The 18,084-nt window shown below is 43.2% G+C and overlaps 1 protein-coding gene across 2 annotated transcripts in view; it reads left to right on the plus strand.

The window, feature by feature from the left end:
- AP4E1 (adaptor related protein complex 4 subunit epsilon 1) overlaps positions 1-18,084 on the plus strand; it is a 109,915-nt gene that overhangs the window by 38,514 nt on the left and 53,317 nt on the right. For both annotated transcript variants that reach the window (XM_073568431.1, XM_073568432.1), the window contains exons 10-12: positions 314-423; positions 6,611-6,750; positions 10,759-10,871. In XM_073568431.1, the coding sequence (XP_073424532.1) occupies positions 314-423; positions 6,611-6,750; positions 10,759-10,871 (363 nt within the window). The remainder of the gene's footprint in view (positions 1-313; positions 424-6,610; positions 6,751-10,758; positions 10,872-18,084) is intronic.

Raw genomic sequence — 18,084 nt, forward strand, 5'->3', positions numbered from 1 at the left:
AAAACAGATTTTGTCACAGATCCCTGTTCTTTCCTCTTCTGTGTCCACCCCTGAAGCAGACCATTAGCTTTTTTTTTCTTGTTGGAAATATCTTTTATTGCACTATGATTGTAGCTGGAGTAATTGGACTTGTGTGAGCAAGCAGCAGGGTACATACTACTCGCTGTCTATAAGGCTGTGCCCTCCAATATGAATGAGGGGCCGCTGTGGCTTCTGCGCTGCATAATGTTCTCTAAGCACTAAATCAACTAAATAACTTTGCTGATATTTGGGTCTTTGGTTATTTTTGAAATTGTATGATTTTCTTCTTTAGGCCTGAAGGCACTTACATATGTCATCCAGCAAGATCCAAACCTGGCTCTTCAACACCAAATGACAATAATTGAGTGCCTAGACCACCCTGATCCCATCATTAAAAGAGAGGTTGGTTGATGCACAATTTTTGTTTTCTTTTTTTTACTGAATTTAAAGGCTATGTACCCACGTTGCAGAAATGCTGCAGAAATTTCTGCATCGCTTGGAAAGGTGATTGACAGGTTGGTCACACTTGTCAAGCATAGCGCTTGACAAGTGTGACCAACTTTTTACTATTGATGCTGCCTATGCAGCATCAATAGTAAAAGCTAGAATGTTAAAAATAATTTTTAAAAAAATAGTGATATACTCACCTTCCGACGACCGCCGGAGCCTTCCCGCCTGTCCGCCACGCTCCCGGCATCTTCTGGTCCCAGTAATGCTGTGTGCGAAGGACCTGAGATGACGTCACGCTCGCGAGATCGCAACGTCATTCGCGCAAAGCAGTACTGGGACCGGAAGATGCCGGGAGCGTGGTTAGAAGCGGAAAGGACTCTGGGGGCCATCGAAGGTGAGTATATCACTATTTTTTTATTTTAATTCTATTTTTTACAGGTATATGGTACCCAGAGCCTGGAGGAGAATCTCCTCTCCTCCAGACCCTGGGTACCATCCGCACATTTTCCGCTTACTTTGCACATGGTGGGCACAGCCACATGCGGAAAGTAAGCTGAACAATGCAGTCCTATGTGTGCGGAATCGCCTTGATTCCTCACAAAGATTGAGCATGCTGCATATTTTTCCGCGATGCGATTCTGCCGCGGAAAATTCGCAGCATTAGCACAGCATGTGCATAATGCCATAGGATTGCATGGGATGCTTTTTTTTTTTCGTGTTTTCGCGGCAAAATCGCATGTTAAGCGCCACGAAAATGCAAAAAAAAGCTACGTGTGCACACAGCCAATGGGGTTTTATCAACTTCTTCTGCAGGCCCTCACTGCTCTATTACCTCCCAGTGTTCTGATTTCCACATGAGGAGTGTGGTGTGGAGTGGTAACATGCTCCCGTTTAACTGATCGTACGGGTCAGCACCATTGTCATGTCACCGATCCAACTCTATGCTGACTGATAAGACAAGATAAAAATTTTTCTTCTGCAACATTGGAGGAGCTTGAGGGTCACTGAAACTGGCTGGATTCTGAGAAAGTATTACAATCTTTATTAAAAAGAACATGTAGGCTCTGTGCTCCTTGCCTAAGCTACTTATGATGGATTGCAGTGATGAACAGTAACCTACGCAACAAGCAAACAAAATTTAAATATCGCTTTTGAATATTCCCATTTCTAACATTCCTAATGATGAGGCTGGCATTTTAAGCGCCTGTAAAATAAAAACTGGCATGAATTCAGTAGATTTTTCATGCTTTTTGCAAGTGGTTTTGGTGTCTTTTTAAAATACTTTTAAATACAAAAAAAAAGTAGTTTTTTTATTATGTTTTTAAGTCCAGTAGGAAAGTTTGAAGCTCAACAAAAATGCCTAATACCCAAAGCTTTGTAGTGTTTTCTGTATATCACTATAGCTGGAAAAACTGTAGTGAAAATGCCACAAACATGTCTGTCCTCTTCATGTGATGATCACACAAGTGGGACGGCTCGTGGCATTTTGTGTATCAGAGCGGTCTTCCATTGATTTGGATAGATTTGTGTTCACTGGAGTTACAGTGAAAGATGTAGACTCTGAGCAGAGATCTTGAAACCCACGAGCGAGTGATACACCATTTCCTATTATACTGTATGTAACTATTTATTTTGCAGTGGAAGCTGGAATCTGGAATACCCATTATATGTTGTCTAATTACCTGTAATCTTTATAGCTAAACCCTGTGGTTAGTATAAAAATGACACTTGACCTAATAACATGAATTAGTAGCTGCTGACATGGATTAAGATCTCTTAGCAATGTGTGAAGACAATGATGAATCTAGGACAAAGCCTTAGTACTATACAGGGCTATGGAGTGAGTCGGAAAGCCAAAACTCTGACTCCTCCATTTCCACAGCACTGCCTAATGTACATTTACATAAAGTGCAGCACAGATTGATCTCAACTACGACCGCACAGCCCTGCCCCCCTACTGGAGCATGTACATAAAGTGCAGCACAGATTCATCTCAGCTATGACCCCACAGCACTGGTCACTACTGGAGCATGTACATAAAGTGCAGCACAGATTGATCTCCACTATGACTCCACAGCACTGCCTCGCTACTGAGCATGTACATAAAGTGCAGCACAGATTCATCTCCACTACGGCCCCACAGCACTGGTCACTACTAAGCATATACATAAAGTGCAGCACAAAGTCATCTCAACTACGACCCCACAGCACTGGTCACTACTGAGCATGTACATAAAGTGCAGCACAGATTCATCTCCGCTACGACCCCACAGCACTGGTCGCTACTGAGCATGTACATAAAGTACAGCACAGATTCATCTCCGCTACGACCCCACAGCACTGGTCACTACTGAACATGTACATAAAGTACAGCAAGATTCATCTCAGCCATGACCCCACAGCACTGCCTCACTACGGAGCATGTACATAAAGTGCAGCACAGATTCACCTCAACTCCGACCCCACAGCACTGGTCACTACTGGGCATGTACATAAATTGCAGCACAGATTCATCTCAGCTACGACTCCACAGCACTAGTCACTACTGAGCATGTACATAAATTGCAGCACAGATTCATCTCCGCTACGACCCCACAGCACTGCCTCACTACTGAGCATGTACATAAAGAGCAGCACAGATTCATCTCCACTACGACTCCACAGCACTGCCTCACTACTGAGCATGTACATAAAGTGCAGCACAGATTCATCTCCACTACGGCCCCACAACACTGGTCACTACTAAGCATGTACATAAAGTGCAGCACAGATTCATCTCAACTACGACCCCACAGCACTGGTCACTACTGAGCATTTACATAAAGTGCAGCACAGATTCATCTCAGCTACGACCCCACAGCCCTGCCTCACTGCTGAGCATGTACATAAAGTGCAGCACAGATTCACCTCAACTACGACTCCACAGCACTGCCTCACTACTGAGCATGTACATAAAATGCAGCACAGATTCATCTCAACTACGACCCCACAGCACTGGTCACTACTGAGCATGTACATAAAGTGCATCACAGATTCATCTCCACTAAAAGCTGAGATTCCTAGATCAGGAACAGAACCGACATTTATAGGACATTTCAGAACTTTCCAAAATTCTTATGAAAACATTTACAGCACCTCCTGCATTGATCTACTGCACCCAATGTATTATATATTTTAGCAGGCTGAGGCTGTCCATTTTATACCGACTCCTCCAAAATGGACACCTAGTCCACGAATCGACTCCACGGCCCTAGTAGTAAAGAGCTTACAGTTGATTCTTAAAATTTTCAGGAGAGTCTTAAATGTAATGTCTTCTGCTTCATGTGGATTGGGGTTTTCTTTACCTCTTTCACACCCATTATATTGAACTTTACGCCTGTATTCTACAACAATTCTCACACCTGGTGTTATGGTAGATTCAGAAGATTATTTTCACTGACTGGACATTGTCAGGCGGTCACAATGTGAACCGTAAGAGCCAGTTGTCAATTTAGGCTGCATTATTGTGACTGAGAAACACTGACACTCGTCAGTGATTTTTTTTCTTGTGCACAAAGAACAGTCCGAGTTTGGTCAATGTTGCCAGCTTTTACCATAAGAGTTCTATCAGTTTTTCTGGGATAGAGAAAAAACAAAATTGATGGAGCAATCTGCTGCTGCCTGTTTTTCTTTTTTTCCACTGACCCCTATGCTTGTTTGCATTGGCGAGTTTGATCTGAAACTCTGGTTTGTGTGGATCCTTAAATATATGGACATGTAAACAGCCCCATCTACTATATAATTGTCTAATTCTGTCTGTCTGTCATGGAAATCCCAACTCGCTGATTGGTCGCGGTAGTTGCTTAGTCGTCGTGGCAACACGGCCGCATTGCTTATTGTACAGGCACATTACAGCCGTTAAAGGCATCACTGCTGCGTTGCTCATTACACAGGCACAGTCCTGTACATATTCTGAAGTACAATACATTAGGTAATTAGGTAACAGTAGAACAGTGACTTCAGCTCTGGGTGTAACTGGAGTACAATACATTAGGTAAAAGCAGAACAGTGACTGCAGCTCTGGGATTAACTGGAGTGCAATACATTAGATAACAGCAGAACAGTGATTGCAGCTCTGGATGTAACTGGAGTACAATACATTTGGTAAGATCTGAACAGTGACTGCAGCTTTGGCTTTAACAGGAGTATAATACATTAGGTAAGAGCAGAACGGTGACTGCAGCTCTGGGTGTAACTGGACTACAATACATTAGATAACAGCAGAACAGTGACTGCAGCTCTGGGATTAACTGGAGTACAATACATTAGATAACAGCAGAACAGTGACAGCAGCTCTGGGTGTAACTGGAGTACAGTACATTAGGTAACCGCAGAACAGTGACTGCAGATCTGAGTGTAACTGGAGTACACTACATTAGGTAACAGCAGAATAGTGACTGCAGATCTGGGTGTAAGTGGAGTACAATACATTAGGTAAAAGCAGAACAGTGACTGCAGCTCTGGGAGTAACTGGAGTACAATACATTAGGTAACAGCAGAACAGTGACTGCAGATCTGAGTGTAACTGGAGTACATTACATTAGGTAACAGCAGAACAGTGACTGCAGCTCTGGGTGTAACTGGACTACAATACATTAGGTAAGAGCAGAACAGTGAATGCAGCTCTGGGAGTAACTGGAGTACAATACATTAGATAACAGCAGAACAGTGACTGCAGATCTGGGTGTAACTGGACTACAATATATTGGGTAAGAGCAGAACAGTGACTGCAGCTCTGGGTGTAACAGGAGTACATTAGGTAACAGTAGAACAGTGACTGCAGATCTGGGTGTAACTGGAGTACAATACATTAGGTAACAGCAGAACAGTGACTGCAGCTCTGGGTGTAACTGGACTACAATATATTAGGTAAGAGCAGAACGGTGACTGCAGCTCTTGTAACAGGAGTACATTAGGTAACAGCAGAACAGTGCAGATCTGGGTGTAACTTGAGTACAATACATTTGGTAAGATCTGAACAGTGACTGCAGCTCTGGGTGTAACTGGACTACAATACATTAGGTAAAAGCAGAACAGTGACTGCAGCTCTGGGATTAACTGGAGTACAATATATTAGATAACAGCAGAACAGTGACAGCAGCTCTGGCTGTAACTAGAGTACAATACATTAGGTAACAGCAGAACAGTGACAGCCGCTCCGGGTGTAGCATGAGTATAATACACTAGATGGTGGCCCGATTCGATCGCATCGGGTAGTTTAGCGTCTCTGTTAAAATAAAAATATAATATAATAATAATAATAATATATAAAATAGTTATATACTCCTCTTCCGATGGCCCCCGGACTCTGTCCCACCTCTCTCACCACGCTCCCGGCATGTTCCGCTCCCAGTAATGATTAGCGAGAAGGGCCGGAGATGACGTCACTCTTGCGAGAGCGCAACGTCATCAGTGGTGTTTCGCACAAAGCATTACTGGGACCGGAAGATGCCGGGAGCGTGGTGAGAGAGGCGGGACAGAGTCTGGGGGCCGTCGGAAGGTGAGTATATCACTATTTTTTATTTTATTAGAGACTCTAGAATACCCAATGCAATAGAATCGGGCCACCATCTAGTAAACTATAATGGGGGTGATATCTATCTTTTTAAAACACGGATAGAACTCTTGCACTAACTTCTAAATGAGTCCTTATTCATACTTTGCTAAGAAGAATAATAGAGTAGATGTATTACACTTTTCATTATGCCACCTCTTTGTTGGTCAGCACCCTCCCCTTATTTTAGACTATTGTCAAAACGGTCTATGGAGATGTGACACGTATCTAGAGCAAATAATGAAACTTGCACGAGGTATGTATGATGGTTTTTGGTGCAGAGACTTAGAATCTCAGTGCATGTAGCTTAGTAAATTTCCTCTAAAGACTAAGTGAAGCTCCAACTTTGTTAGTCTTGTAGATGTGTCTATGGGAAAGAAGTTGGAAACCAGAACGCTATGTATTTAGACTCCCCATATAGATTCTAAAGTAAATCTGTCTGCAAAGAAAATCTGTTAAAATATCTGCAAATCATCTGTGTCTCTTGCCTGGATTTGACATTTTGCGGATTCTTAAATGCTGTCTCTGATTCTGTACGTTTTACAGACACTGGAGCTTCTGTATCGGATCACCAATGAGCAGAATGTCACCGTTATTGTACAGAAAATGCTGGAATATTTGAGGCAAAGTAAGGATGAGTATACAGTAATTGCACTGGTTGGGAAAATAGCAGACCTGGCAGAAAAATATCCTTTTTACATAGTTAATTATATATGGCAAATCTGTTGTGATGACTGGAACTTAAAGCCCCCAAATTTATCTTTATCACAGATCATCATTGAGATCAGTGGAAATCCGTCCTCGGTATCACCACTGGGATCAGCTGTTCTTAACTCCTGCAGCAGCCGGATGTGTACAGAGCAGAGCAGCACAGCTTTGAGCACTGTGAGAAGTTGTGGCCAGAGCTAGTAACTTCTTATTGATGAGTATGCTAGCTGTCGGACTTGGGTCATCCAAATTAGATCTGTCAATGTTATAGATAGGTCATAACTATCCTAGTAGTGAAAAACCCATATAAAATGTTTTTCAGGCCTATTTTATTAGTTTTTTTTAACCCATAGTAAAAAAAATAAAAAATAACAGGCATGTAGTTGCTAACAGAGGCACCAGCTCAGAGTGGCCCCTGACTGCTCTAGCCAGTTATTTAGCTGCCCCATCCCAACAAAGCAATTTTTCTTCCGGGCTGCTCTGTTGATGGGGCATGACTGCCGACATCATGCTGATTGATGATAGCTAGCTTCCTGCAATTAGGCGCGGGGAGCCTGCTGTCAATCCACATGATCTCGGCAATGAATCATAGAATCGTAGAGTTGGAAGGGACCTCCTGGGCCATCTGGTCCAACCCCCTGCTCAAAGCAGGATTCGCTAAATCATCCCAGACAGATGTCTGTCCAGCCTCTGTTTGAAGACTTCTATTGAAGGAGAACTCGCCACCTTTCGTGGCAGCCTGTTCCACTCATTGATCACTCTAACTGTCAAAAAGTTTTTTCTAATATCTAATGTGTCTCCTCACATTCAGTTTCATTCCATTGCTTCTAGTCTTTCCTTTTGCAAATGAGAATAAAGATGATCCTTCTACAATGTGACAGCCCTTGAGATAGTTAGGTCCATATATATTTGGACAGAGACAACATTTTTCTAATTTTGGTTCTAGACATTACCACAATGAATTTTAAACAAAACAATTCAGATGCAGTTGAAGTTCAGACTTTCAGCTTTCATTTGAGGGTATCCACACTAAAATTGGATGAAGGGTTTAGGAGTTTCAGCTCCTTAACATGTGCCACCCTGTTTTTAAAGGGACCAAAAGTAATTGGACAGATTAAATAATTGTAAATAAAATGTTCATTTCTAGTACTTGGTTGAAAACCTTTTGTTGGCAATGACTGCCTGAAGTCTTGAACTCATGGACATCACCAGATGCTGTGTTTCCTCCTTTTTGATTCTCTGCCAGGCCTTCACTGTGGTGGTTTTCAGTTGCTGTTTGTTTGTGGGCCTTTCTGTCTGAAGTTTAGTCTTTAACAAGTGAAATGCATGCTCAATTGGGTTGAGATCAGGTGACTGACTTGGCCATTCAAGAATATTCCACTTCTTTGCTTTAATAAAGTCCTGGGTTAGTTTGGCTTTATGTTTTGGGTCATTGTCCATCTGTAGTATGAAACGACGACCAATCAGTTTGGCTGCATTTGGCTAGATCTGAGCACACAGTATGGCTCTGAATACCTCAGAATTCATTCGGCTGCTTCTGTCCTGTGTCACATCATCAATAAACACTAGTGACCAAGTGCCACTGGCAGCCATGCATGCCCAAGCCATCACACTGCCTCCGCTGTGTTTTACAGATGATGTGGTATGCTTTGGTTCATGAGCTGTACCACGCCTTTGCCATACTTTTCTCTTTCCATCATTCTGGTAAAGGTTGATCTTGGTTTCATCTGTCCAAATGTTCTTCCAGAACTGTGCTGGCTTTTTTAGATGTTTTTTTAGCAAAGTCCAGTCTAGCCTTTTGATTCTTGATGCTTATGAGTGGCTTGCACCGTGCAGTGAACCCTCTGTATTTACTTTCATGCAGGCTTCTCTTTATGGTAGATTTGAATATTGATACGCCTACCTCCTGGAGAGTGTTGTTCACTTGGTTGGCTGTTGTGAAGGGGTTTCTCTACACCATGGAGACTATTCTGCGATCATCCGCCACTGTTGTCTTCCGTGGGCGCCCAGGTCTTTTTGCATTGATGAGTTCACCAGTGCTTTCTTTCTTTCTCAGGATGTACCAAACTGTAGATTTTGCCACTCCTAATGTTTTAGCAATTTCTGATGGTTCTTTTATGTTTTGCAGCTTAAGGATGGCTTGTTTCACCTGCATGGAGAGCTCCATTGACCGCATGTTTCCTTCACAGCAAAACCTTCCAAATGCAAGCACCACACCTCAAATCATCTCCAGGCCTTTTATCTGCTTAATTGAGAATGACATAACGAAGGGATTGCCCACACCTGTACATGAAATAGCCTTGGAGTCAATTGTCTAATTACTTTTGGTCCCTTTTAAAAACATGGTGGCACATGTTAAGGAGCTGAAACTCCTAAACCCTGCATCCAAATTTAATGTGGATACCCTCAAATGAAAGCTGAAAGTCTGAACTTCAACTGCATCTGAATTGTTTTGTTTAAAATTCATTGTGGTAATGTCTAGAACCAAAATTAGAAAAATGTCTGTCCAAATATATATGGACCTAACTGTATTTGTAGACAGCTATTAAGTATCCTCTCAGTCTTCTCTTCTGCAAGCTAAACATTCCCAAATCCTGCAACCTTTCCTCGTAAGACAGGGTTTGCAGACCAGTCACCATTCTGATTACTCTTTTCTGAACTTGCTCAAGTTTGTTTATGTCTTTTTTAAAATGTGGCGCCCAAAACTGGACACAGTATTCCAGATGAGGTCTGACCAAAGAGGAGTCGACGGCAATAATGACTTCACGTGATCTAGACTGTATCCTTCTGTTAATACATCCTAGAATTGCATTTGCCTTTTTTGCTGCTGCATCACACTGTTGACTCATATTCAATCTGTGATCTATTAGTATACCCAATTCTTTTTCACATGCGCTGTTGCTTAGCGCTGTTCCTCCCATTCTGTATATACTTTTTTCATTTTTATTGCCCAGATGTAGTACTTTGCATTTTTCCATGTTAAAAAACATTCTGTTAGTTGCTGCCCACTGCTCCAGTTTATTTATATCTTTTTGAATCCTCTCTCTCTTCTCTAGTATTAGTTATCCTTCCTAGCTTCGTGTCATCAGCAAATTTAATCAGTTTACGCTCAATTCCTTCATCTAAATCGTTGATAAAGATGTTGAACAATACCGGGCCCAGGACAGAGCCCTGTGGTACCCCACTTGAGACATTCTTTCAACTGGATATGCAGCCATTTACGACCACTCTTTGGGTCCGATCACTAAGCCAGTTATGAATCCACCTAACAGTTGCCTTGTCCATTCCATACTTAGCCATTTTTTTCAATAAGGATTGTATGAGATACTTTGTCAAATGCTTTGCTGAAGTCAGGATATACTATATCAACAGCATTTCACTGATCCACCCAATCAGTGATTCTGTCATAGAAGGAAATTAAGTTAGTCTGACATGACTCATTAGTTACAAACCCATGCTGACTCTGTTTAATCACTTAATTCTTATCCAGGTACTTACATACATGTTGTTTAATAATTTGATCAAAGATCTTTACTGGTATAGAAGTCAGACTCACCGGCCTATAGTTGCCTGGGTCCACCTTCTTCCCCTTTTTGAAGATAGGAACAACATTTTCTCTTCTCCAGTCTTCTGGGACTTCTCCTGTTCTCCAAGAATTTTCATTGATGCCTTGTCAATAGAGTAGAGCGGAAGACAAGCAGCTTCTCTTTCGATATGACATCAGTGGATGCCCCTGAATCACCGGCAAGAGCGGTCTGTGCCAGCAGAGATCGGCTGCAGGCACAACAGGCAAGTAGGTAGCAACTGCCTACCTGTTGGTTCTTGGGCACATTGTTAAAAATTAAATAGTCTTGGATAATCCTTTTTTAAATCCAAATGGCTTTTTATAATTAATTGGCTACTGGTTTTAATTAAAATCGCTTTCCTTACCTTTTGTGAATGTTTTTGTTCTATATTAATATAACTTTCCTTGACCATATTATTACATATTCTCCAAACAACCAGTGGTTTGTGGAGACGATGAACGTAGTGTTTTCCATCGGTGGAGATGTGGTGCACCCCGATATTCCTAACAACTTCCTACGGCTTCTGGCTGAAGGTAAGCTCCTTTTTTTATTTGCTGCCGTGTTGCGGACACGAGGTAATATTGGTGACTAAATGTGTATTCACTTTATTGAAAAAAGGCTTCTATGTAATTATACCTTGGCTGTGTAGTTGCTTTGTATTAGTGATTTGGCACACTTGCACTGATATGGTTTGAGTGTACTCTGTGTCAGGAAAAGGGGACCTTTTGGCCGACACACGGCTATCACATGTGCAGGGGCTATTGACCTATCAATTTACCACAGGGGCTTATTTTAGTTATCCCACTGCTACCAGCAATATGTCACAAACTGCAGGGATTTATGTATATCCCACTTCATGGTTCCGCTTTGGAACTCGCAGCTCTCCGGCGCCCCCTTACCCTCAGGTCAATCAGGGAACTGCACCTAGGATAATTAGTCGCCGGTTGGGCCGCTTCACTGTGGACTGGCTATTAGGCACCCTGCAGCGAGGGAATTATAAATGCTCTGGCCGCAGCCAGACAATAGCTTATAAAACCTGTTCCGTCACTGCCAGCTTACCCACCTAACCCAGAACACACTTCGCTGTCACCAGCTCCGATTTCTCTGTTAGTATTTAAATTAATAAAGGGGGTCCGAAGCCAACCCAAATTATTAGCGTCATTAACTTCAGAACTTCAGGCACGTGTAAATTCGTTATAGAGCATGGAGAGGACGAAACTAATAATTTTATATTTTACTCCAAAAAGGTAGGCAGTGTTTACTGAAGGTATAAAGATTTTACAATATGAGACAATTAGAGTATGTACAAGGCAATTATAAAAAAAACAGGATTAAAGAAGAAAAACACTTACAGGTGCTTAGATCATCTCAGGCAAACCAGGCTGGTGGGAGGAGCCATACATCGCCATGCATGACAGAGTGGCTCTCGTATCTGTTTCCCCAAGCTGACTGACAGTAACTTATACTTGTAGGCTGAGACATCATTAAAGGGGGTTGAGTTACCCTCGCCCTCCCTTTTTCTCAGAGTTACAGATTTGCTAAGAAAACTTATAATTATCATAACTTGGCTGGAGAACCTAGCAGAATAACGGCAGAACCATCACTCATTTACCTTGGAAATGGCTTCCTAACGACACTAAACACAGACTGTCTATTCAACTCGGTTCAGGAGAAATCCATTTCTCGGATTCTGCTTGGGGCTGGAGCCTGGAAAAGCACGTGCTAAGACGCTCTGTCGAAGCATGTCCCAGATATGTAATTATCATATTCCTATTATAAACTGGCGTCGCATTATGTCCAAATGATTAGATTCTAACTCTAGGCTATGGAAGACCCAGCACATGTTGGAAGACAAAGGACATTCCTTTGGGAGGGGTGAGGAGATCACAAACTAGAGTATTGGATTACAGGCAGGCAGTGAAGAAACTCCCCCCTAGAGTGGGGGGGGGGGTCACAGCTGCAGCGTGTGTGTGTGTGTGTGTGTGCGTAAGCCATGGATCGTTCTAGAAAAGTGTAGAGAATGGAAGATTCCGGAAGGTGTGTTAATAAGGGAAACCATAGATCCTATTCATATTATCGGGACACCGAGCCATGTCCGTTCTCTCCTATAAAATTTACACTCTCCCAGTAGGCGATAAAGAATACAATCCATAAGATCAGCATGATAACATAAAAATAAAAAAAACCTAAAAGTTCAAATCACCCCCCTTTCGCCCCAATCAAAATAAAACAGTAAAAAAAAAAAAACCCACATACACATATCAGGTATCGCCGCGTTCAAAATCGCCCGATCTATCATTAAAAAAAAGCATTAACCCGATCGCTAAACGGCGTAGCGAGAAAAAAGTCAAAACCCCAGAATTACGTTTTTTTGATCGCTGTGACAATGCATTAAAATGCAATAACGGGCGATCAAAAGAACGTGTCTGAATAAAAGTGGTATCATTAAAAATGTCAGCTCGGCACGCAAAAAAAAAGCCCTCACCGGACCCCAGATCAGGAAAAATGGAGACGCTACGGGTCTCGGAAAATGGTGTTGGTTTTTTTTTAGCAAACTTTTTGGAATTCTTTTTCACCACTTAGATAAAAAAGAACCTAGACATGTTTGGTGTCTATGAACTCGTAATGACCTTGCGAATCATAATGGCAGGTCAGTTTAGCATTTAGTGAACCTACCAAAAAAGCCAAGCAAAAAACAAGTGTGGGATTGCACTTTTTTTGCAATTTCACTGCACTTGGAATTTTTTTCCCGTTTTGTAGTACACGACATGGTAAAATCAATGGTGTTGTTCAAAAGTACAACTCGTCCCACAAAAAATAAGCCCTCACATGGCCATATTGACGGAAAAATAAAAAGGTTATGGCTCTGGGAAGAAAGGGAGCGAAAAACGAAAATAACCCGGGTCGTTAAGGGGTTAATCATGGTATAACAAACACATTACAATGTCTTATTTAAAGCACAATGAACCAAACAGCTAACACATGATGCAAATGCAATTAACAGCAAAAACCACGTGACGGGAACACGCCTGAATGGTAATAAGGAGTTTAGATCATGTATGAAACATACCACAGTAAGAGGTTCTGTGACCTAAAATATGCTAAAAAAATAAATATTTGAGCAGCAAGTCATGAAATAAGTAGAGAAAATAGCAGAAAATCCCTGTACTTCATGTGCTATACAAAGGGAAAAAAACACATATATTAGATATTTATTGGGGCCTGAGGATATTGCACTCTAGAAAATAAAAAATCATTTCTGAAATTCATACCTGCAGGCTATTTGGTGTCAAGTTTAACCCCTTCTTGACATGAGACATACTATCCCGTCCATGGGACCCGGGCCCCTATGCCCATGGACGGGATAGTACGTCTACCGCGATCAGTGGCGCCCACTACTTCACCCAGCTTTGCACATAGACTTGCCTCTGCACCTAGCATTCACATGGTATGTCCATCCACCCAGCTCTCCTGCTCTGAGGTGCACTCTGTGCGCATCTACTCCCCCTCCAACATCCAACTGGCTGTCATCTACCGCCCCCCAGGGCCAGCCACCACCTACTTTGACCACTTCACCACCTGGTTACTTCATTTCCTTTCCACGGACATCCCTACTATCATCATGGGCGACTTCAACATCCCCATTGACACTTCCCTCTCAGCTGCCACTAAACTCCTATCTCTCACTTCCTCCTTCGGCCTCACTCAATGGTCTTCTACAGCCACCCACAAAGATGGCCACACACTGGACCTCATCTTCACCTGCCTCTGCTCCCTATATAACCTCTCTAACTCACCTCTTCCTCTCTCTGACCACAACCTTCTCACATTCTCTTCCCTCTTCACTCCATGTCTACAATCCTCACCCCACAAACTTTCACACCCTCGCAGGAATCTTAAACACCTTGACCTGCACTCATTCTCTGAATCCCTCCTCCCTCTTACAGATATAAGTTCCTTACACAATGCGGATGACGCTGCCGCTCTATATAACACCACAATAGCTGTAGCTTTGGAATCCGCTGCCCCACTTACACATACCAAAACTCGCAAAATCAACAGACAGCTCTGGCACACCAGCCTGACCAAAGAGCTGAGGCAAGCTTCCAGGGCTGCTGAGCGCAGATGGAAAAGATCCCACTCCAACGAGCACTTCATCGCATTCAAACAGTCCCTCACTACTTTCAAGACCACACTCGCCACAGCTAAACAAACCTACTTCTCATCTCTCATATCCTCCCTGTCTCACAACCCTAAACAGTTATTCAACACCTTCAATTCTCTCCTCCGCCCCCCAGCACCTCCTCCCTCCCAACTCATCTCAGCTGAAGACTTTGCCTCATTTTTCAAGCAGAAGATTGATAACATCAGAGACAGTTTTGGTCAACAACCCCCAGAGCCCTTCCCCCCAACTTCCCAGCCCTCCACCTTCAAAAGCAACTTCTCCACTATTACAGAAGATCGACTCTCCACTCTACTCTCAAGATCACATCTCACCACCTGTGCACTTGACCCGATCCCATCCCACTTCATACCAAACCTCACCACAGTCTTCATCCCAACCCTAACCCATCTCTTCAACCTATCACTAACAACTGGTGTTTTCCCCTCAAGCTTTAAACATGCCTCCATCACACCTATCCTCAAAAAGCCCTCTCTTGACCCATCCTCTGTATCTAACTATCGCCCTATATCACTTCTCCCCTACGCCTCCAAGCTACTGGAACAACACGTCTACCTTGAACTGTCCTCCCATCTCTCTTCTTGCTCCCTCTTCGACCGCTTACAATCTGGCTTCCGGTCACACCACTCCACTGAAACTGCCCTTGACCAACCTCTTAACCGCCAAGAGCAAGTTACACTACTCTGTCCTCCTTCTCCTGGACCTGTCGGCTGCCTTTGACACAGTGGACCATTCCCTATTATTACAGACCCTCTCATCCCTCGGCATCACAGACTTGGCCCTATCCTGGATCTCATCATACCTAACAGACCGGACATTCAGCGTCTCCCACTCACACACCACCTCCTCACCTCGCCCCCTATCTGTCGGAGTCCCACAAGGTTCAGTCCTTGGGCCCCTGCTGTTCTCTATTTACCCCTTTGGCCTGGGACAGCTCATAGAATCTCATGGCTTTCAGTATCATCTCTACGCTGACGACACACAGATCTACATCTCTGGACCAGATATCACCTCCCTACTAACCAGAATCCCTCAATGTCTGTCCACTATTTCATCCTTCTTCTCCGCTAGATTTCTGAAACTCAACATGGACAAAACAGAATTCATCATCTTTCCCCCATCTCACGTGGCCCCCCCTACGAACCTATCAATTACAGTAAATGACTGCCCACTCTCCCCAGTCCCACAAACTCGCTGTCTCGGAGTAATCCTTGACGCTGATCTCTCCTTCAAACCACATATCCAAGCCCTTTCCACTTCCTGCCGACTTCAACTCAAAAATATTTCACGAATCCGTTCATTCCTCACCCAAGAATCTGCAAAAACCCTAGTCCATGCCCTCATCATCTCTCGCCTTGACTACTGCAACCTCCTGCTCTGTGGCCTCCCCTCAAACACTCTCGCACCCCTCCAATCTATTCTAAACTCTGCTGCCCGACTAATCCACCTGTCCCCCCGCTATTCCTCAGCTTCTCCCCTCTGTCAATCCCTTCACTGGCTCCCAATTGCCCAGAGGCTCCATTACAAAACCCTAACCATGACATACAAAGCCATCCACAACCTGTCTCCTCCATACATCTGTAACCTCGTCTCCCGGTACTTTCCTGCATGCAACCTCCGATCCTCACAAGATCTCCTTCTCTAGTCCCCTCTTATCTCCTCTTCCCACAATCGCATACAAGATTTCTCTCGCGCATCACCCCTACTCTGGAACTCTCTACCACAACATATCAGACTCTCACCTACCATTGAAACCTTCAAAAAGAGCCTGAAGACCCACCTCTTCCGACAAGCCTACAACCTGCAGTAACCACCGATCGACCAAACCGCTGCACGACCAGCTCTACCCTCGCCTACTGTATTATCACCCATCCCTTGTAGATTGTGAGCCCTCGCGGGCAGGGTCCTCTCTCCTCCTGTACCAGTTATGACTTGTATTGTTTAAGATTATTGTACTTGTTTTTATGTATACCCCTCCTTACATGTAAAGCGCCATGGAATAAATGGCGCTATAACAATAAATAATAATAATAATAATTAATAATAATACTTCCCTTCCGAGCCCTGATGTGTGTCCATACAGTAGTTTTCTCCCACATATGGGGTGTCGGCGTACTCATGACAAATTGGACAACAACTTTTGGGGTCCAATTTCTCCTGTTACCCTTGGGAAAATGAAAAAATTGGGGACTAATTGATCATGTTTGTGGAAAAAATACGATTTTTTTTATTTTCATGCCCGGGCATTATAAACTTCTGTGAAGCCCTTGGGGGTTCAAAGTGCTCACCACATATCTAGATAAGTTCCTTAGGGGGTCTCGTTTCCAAAATGGGGTCATTTGTGGGGGGTTTCCACTGTTTAGGTACATTAGGGGCTCTCCAAAGGCAACATGACACCCGCAGACCATTCCATCAAAGTCTGCATTCCAAAACGTCACTACTTCCCTTCCGAGCCCCGACGTGTGCCCATACAGTAGTTTTCTCCCACATATGGGGTATCAGCATACTCAGGACAAATTGGACAACAACTTTTGGGGTCCAATTTCTCCTTGTACCCTTGGGAAAATAAAAAAATGGTGACTAAAAGATCATGTTTGTGGAAAAAATGCGAATTTTTTATTTTCACGCCCGGGCGTTATAAACTTCTGTGAAGCACTGGGGGGGTTCAAAGTGCTCACCACACATCTAGATAAGTTCCTTAGGGGGTCTAGTTTCCAAAATGGTGTCATTTGTGGGGGGTTTCCACTGTTTTGGTACATCAGGGGTTTTCCAATCGCGACATGGTGTCCGATCTCAATTCCAACCAAAAACGTCAAATGGCGCTACTTCCCTTCCGAGCTCTGCCATGCGCCCAAATAGTGGTTTACCCCCATATGTGGGGTATCAGCGTACTCAGGACAAATTGCACAATAACTTTTAGGGTCCTGTTACCCTTGGGAAAATAAAAATTGGGGTGAAAAGATCATTTTTGTGGAAAAAATATGATTTTTTAATTGTACTGCTGTACGTTATAAACTTCTGTAAAGCCCTTGTGGGTTCAAAGTTCTCACCACATATCTAGATAAGTTCCTTGGGGGGTCTAGTTTCCAAAATGGGGTCACTTGTAGGGGGTTTCCACTGTTTAGGTACATCAGGGACTCTCCAAACATGACATGGCGTCCGATCTGAATTCCAGCCAATTTTGCATTGAAAAAGTCAAACGGCGCTCCTTCCATTCTGAGCTCTGCCATGCGCCGAAACAGTCGTTCCCCCCCACATATCAGGTATCAGCGTACTCAGGACAAATTGCACAATAACTTTTGCTTTCCAATTTCTCCTGTTACCCTTGGTAAAATAAAAAAAATTGAACCTGAATTATTTTTTTTGTGAAAAAAAGTTAGATGTTCATTTTTTTTTTAAATATTCAAAAAAATTCCTGTGACGCACCTAAAGGGTTAATAAACTTCTTGAATGTGGTTTTGAGCACCTTAAGGGGTGCAGTTTTTAGAATGGTGTCACTTTTGGGTATTTTCTATCATATAGACCCCTCAAAGTGACCTCAAATGTGATGTGGTCCTAAAAAT

Source organism: Dendrobates tinctorius, unplaced genomic scaffold (genome assembly GCF_039654945.1).
Source record: "Dendrobates tinctorius isolate UK_male_01 unplaced genomic scaffold, ASM3965494v1 ptg000022l, whole genome shotgun sequence".
Classification (NCBI taxonomy): domain Eukaryota; kingdom Metazoa; phylum Chordata; class Amphibia; order Anura; family Dendrobatidae; genus Dendrobates; species Dendrobates tinctorius.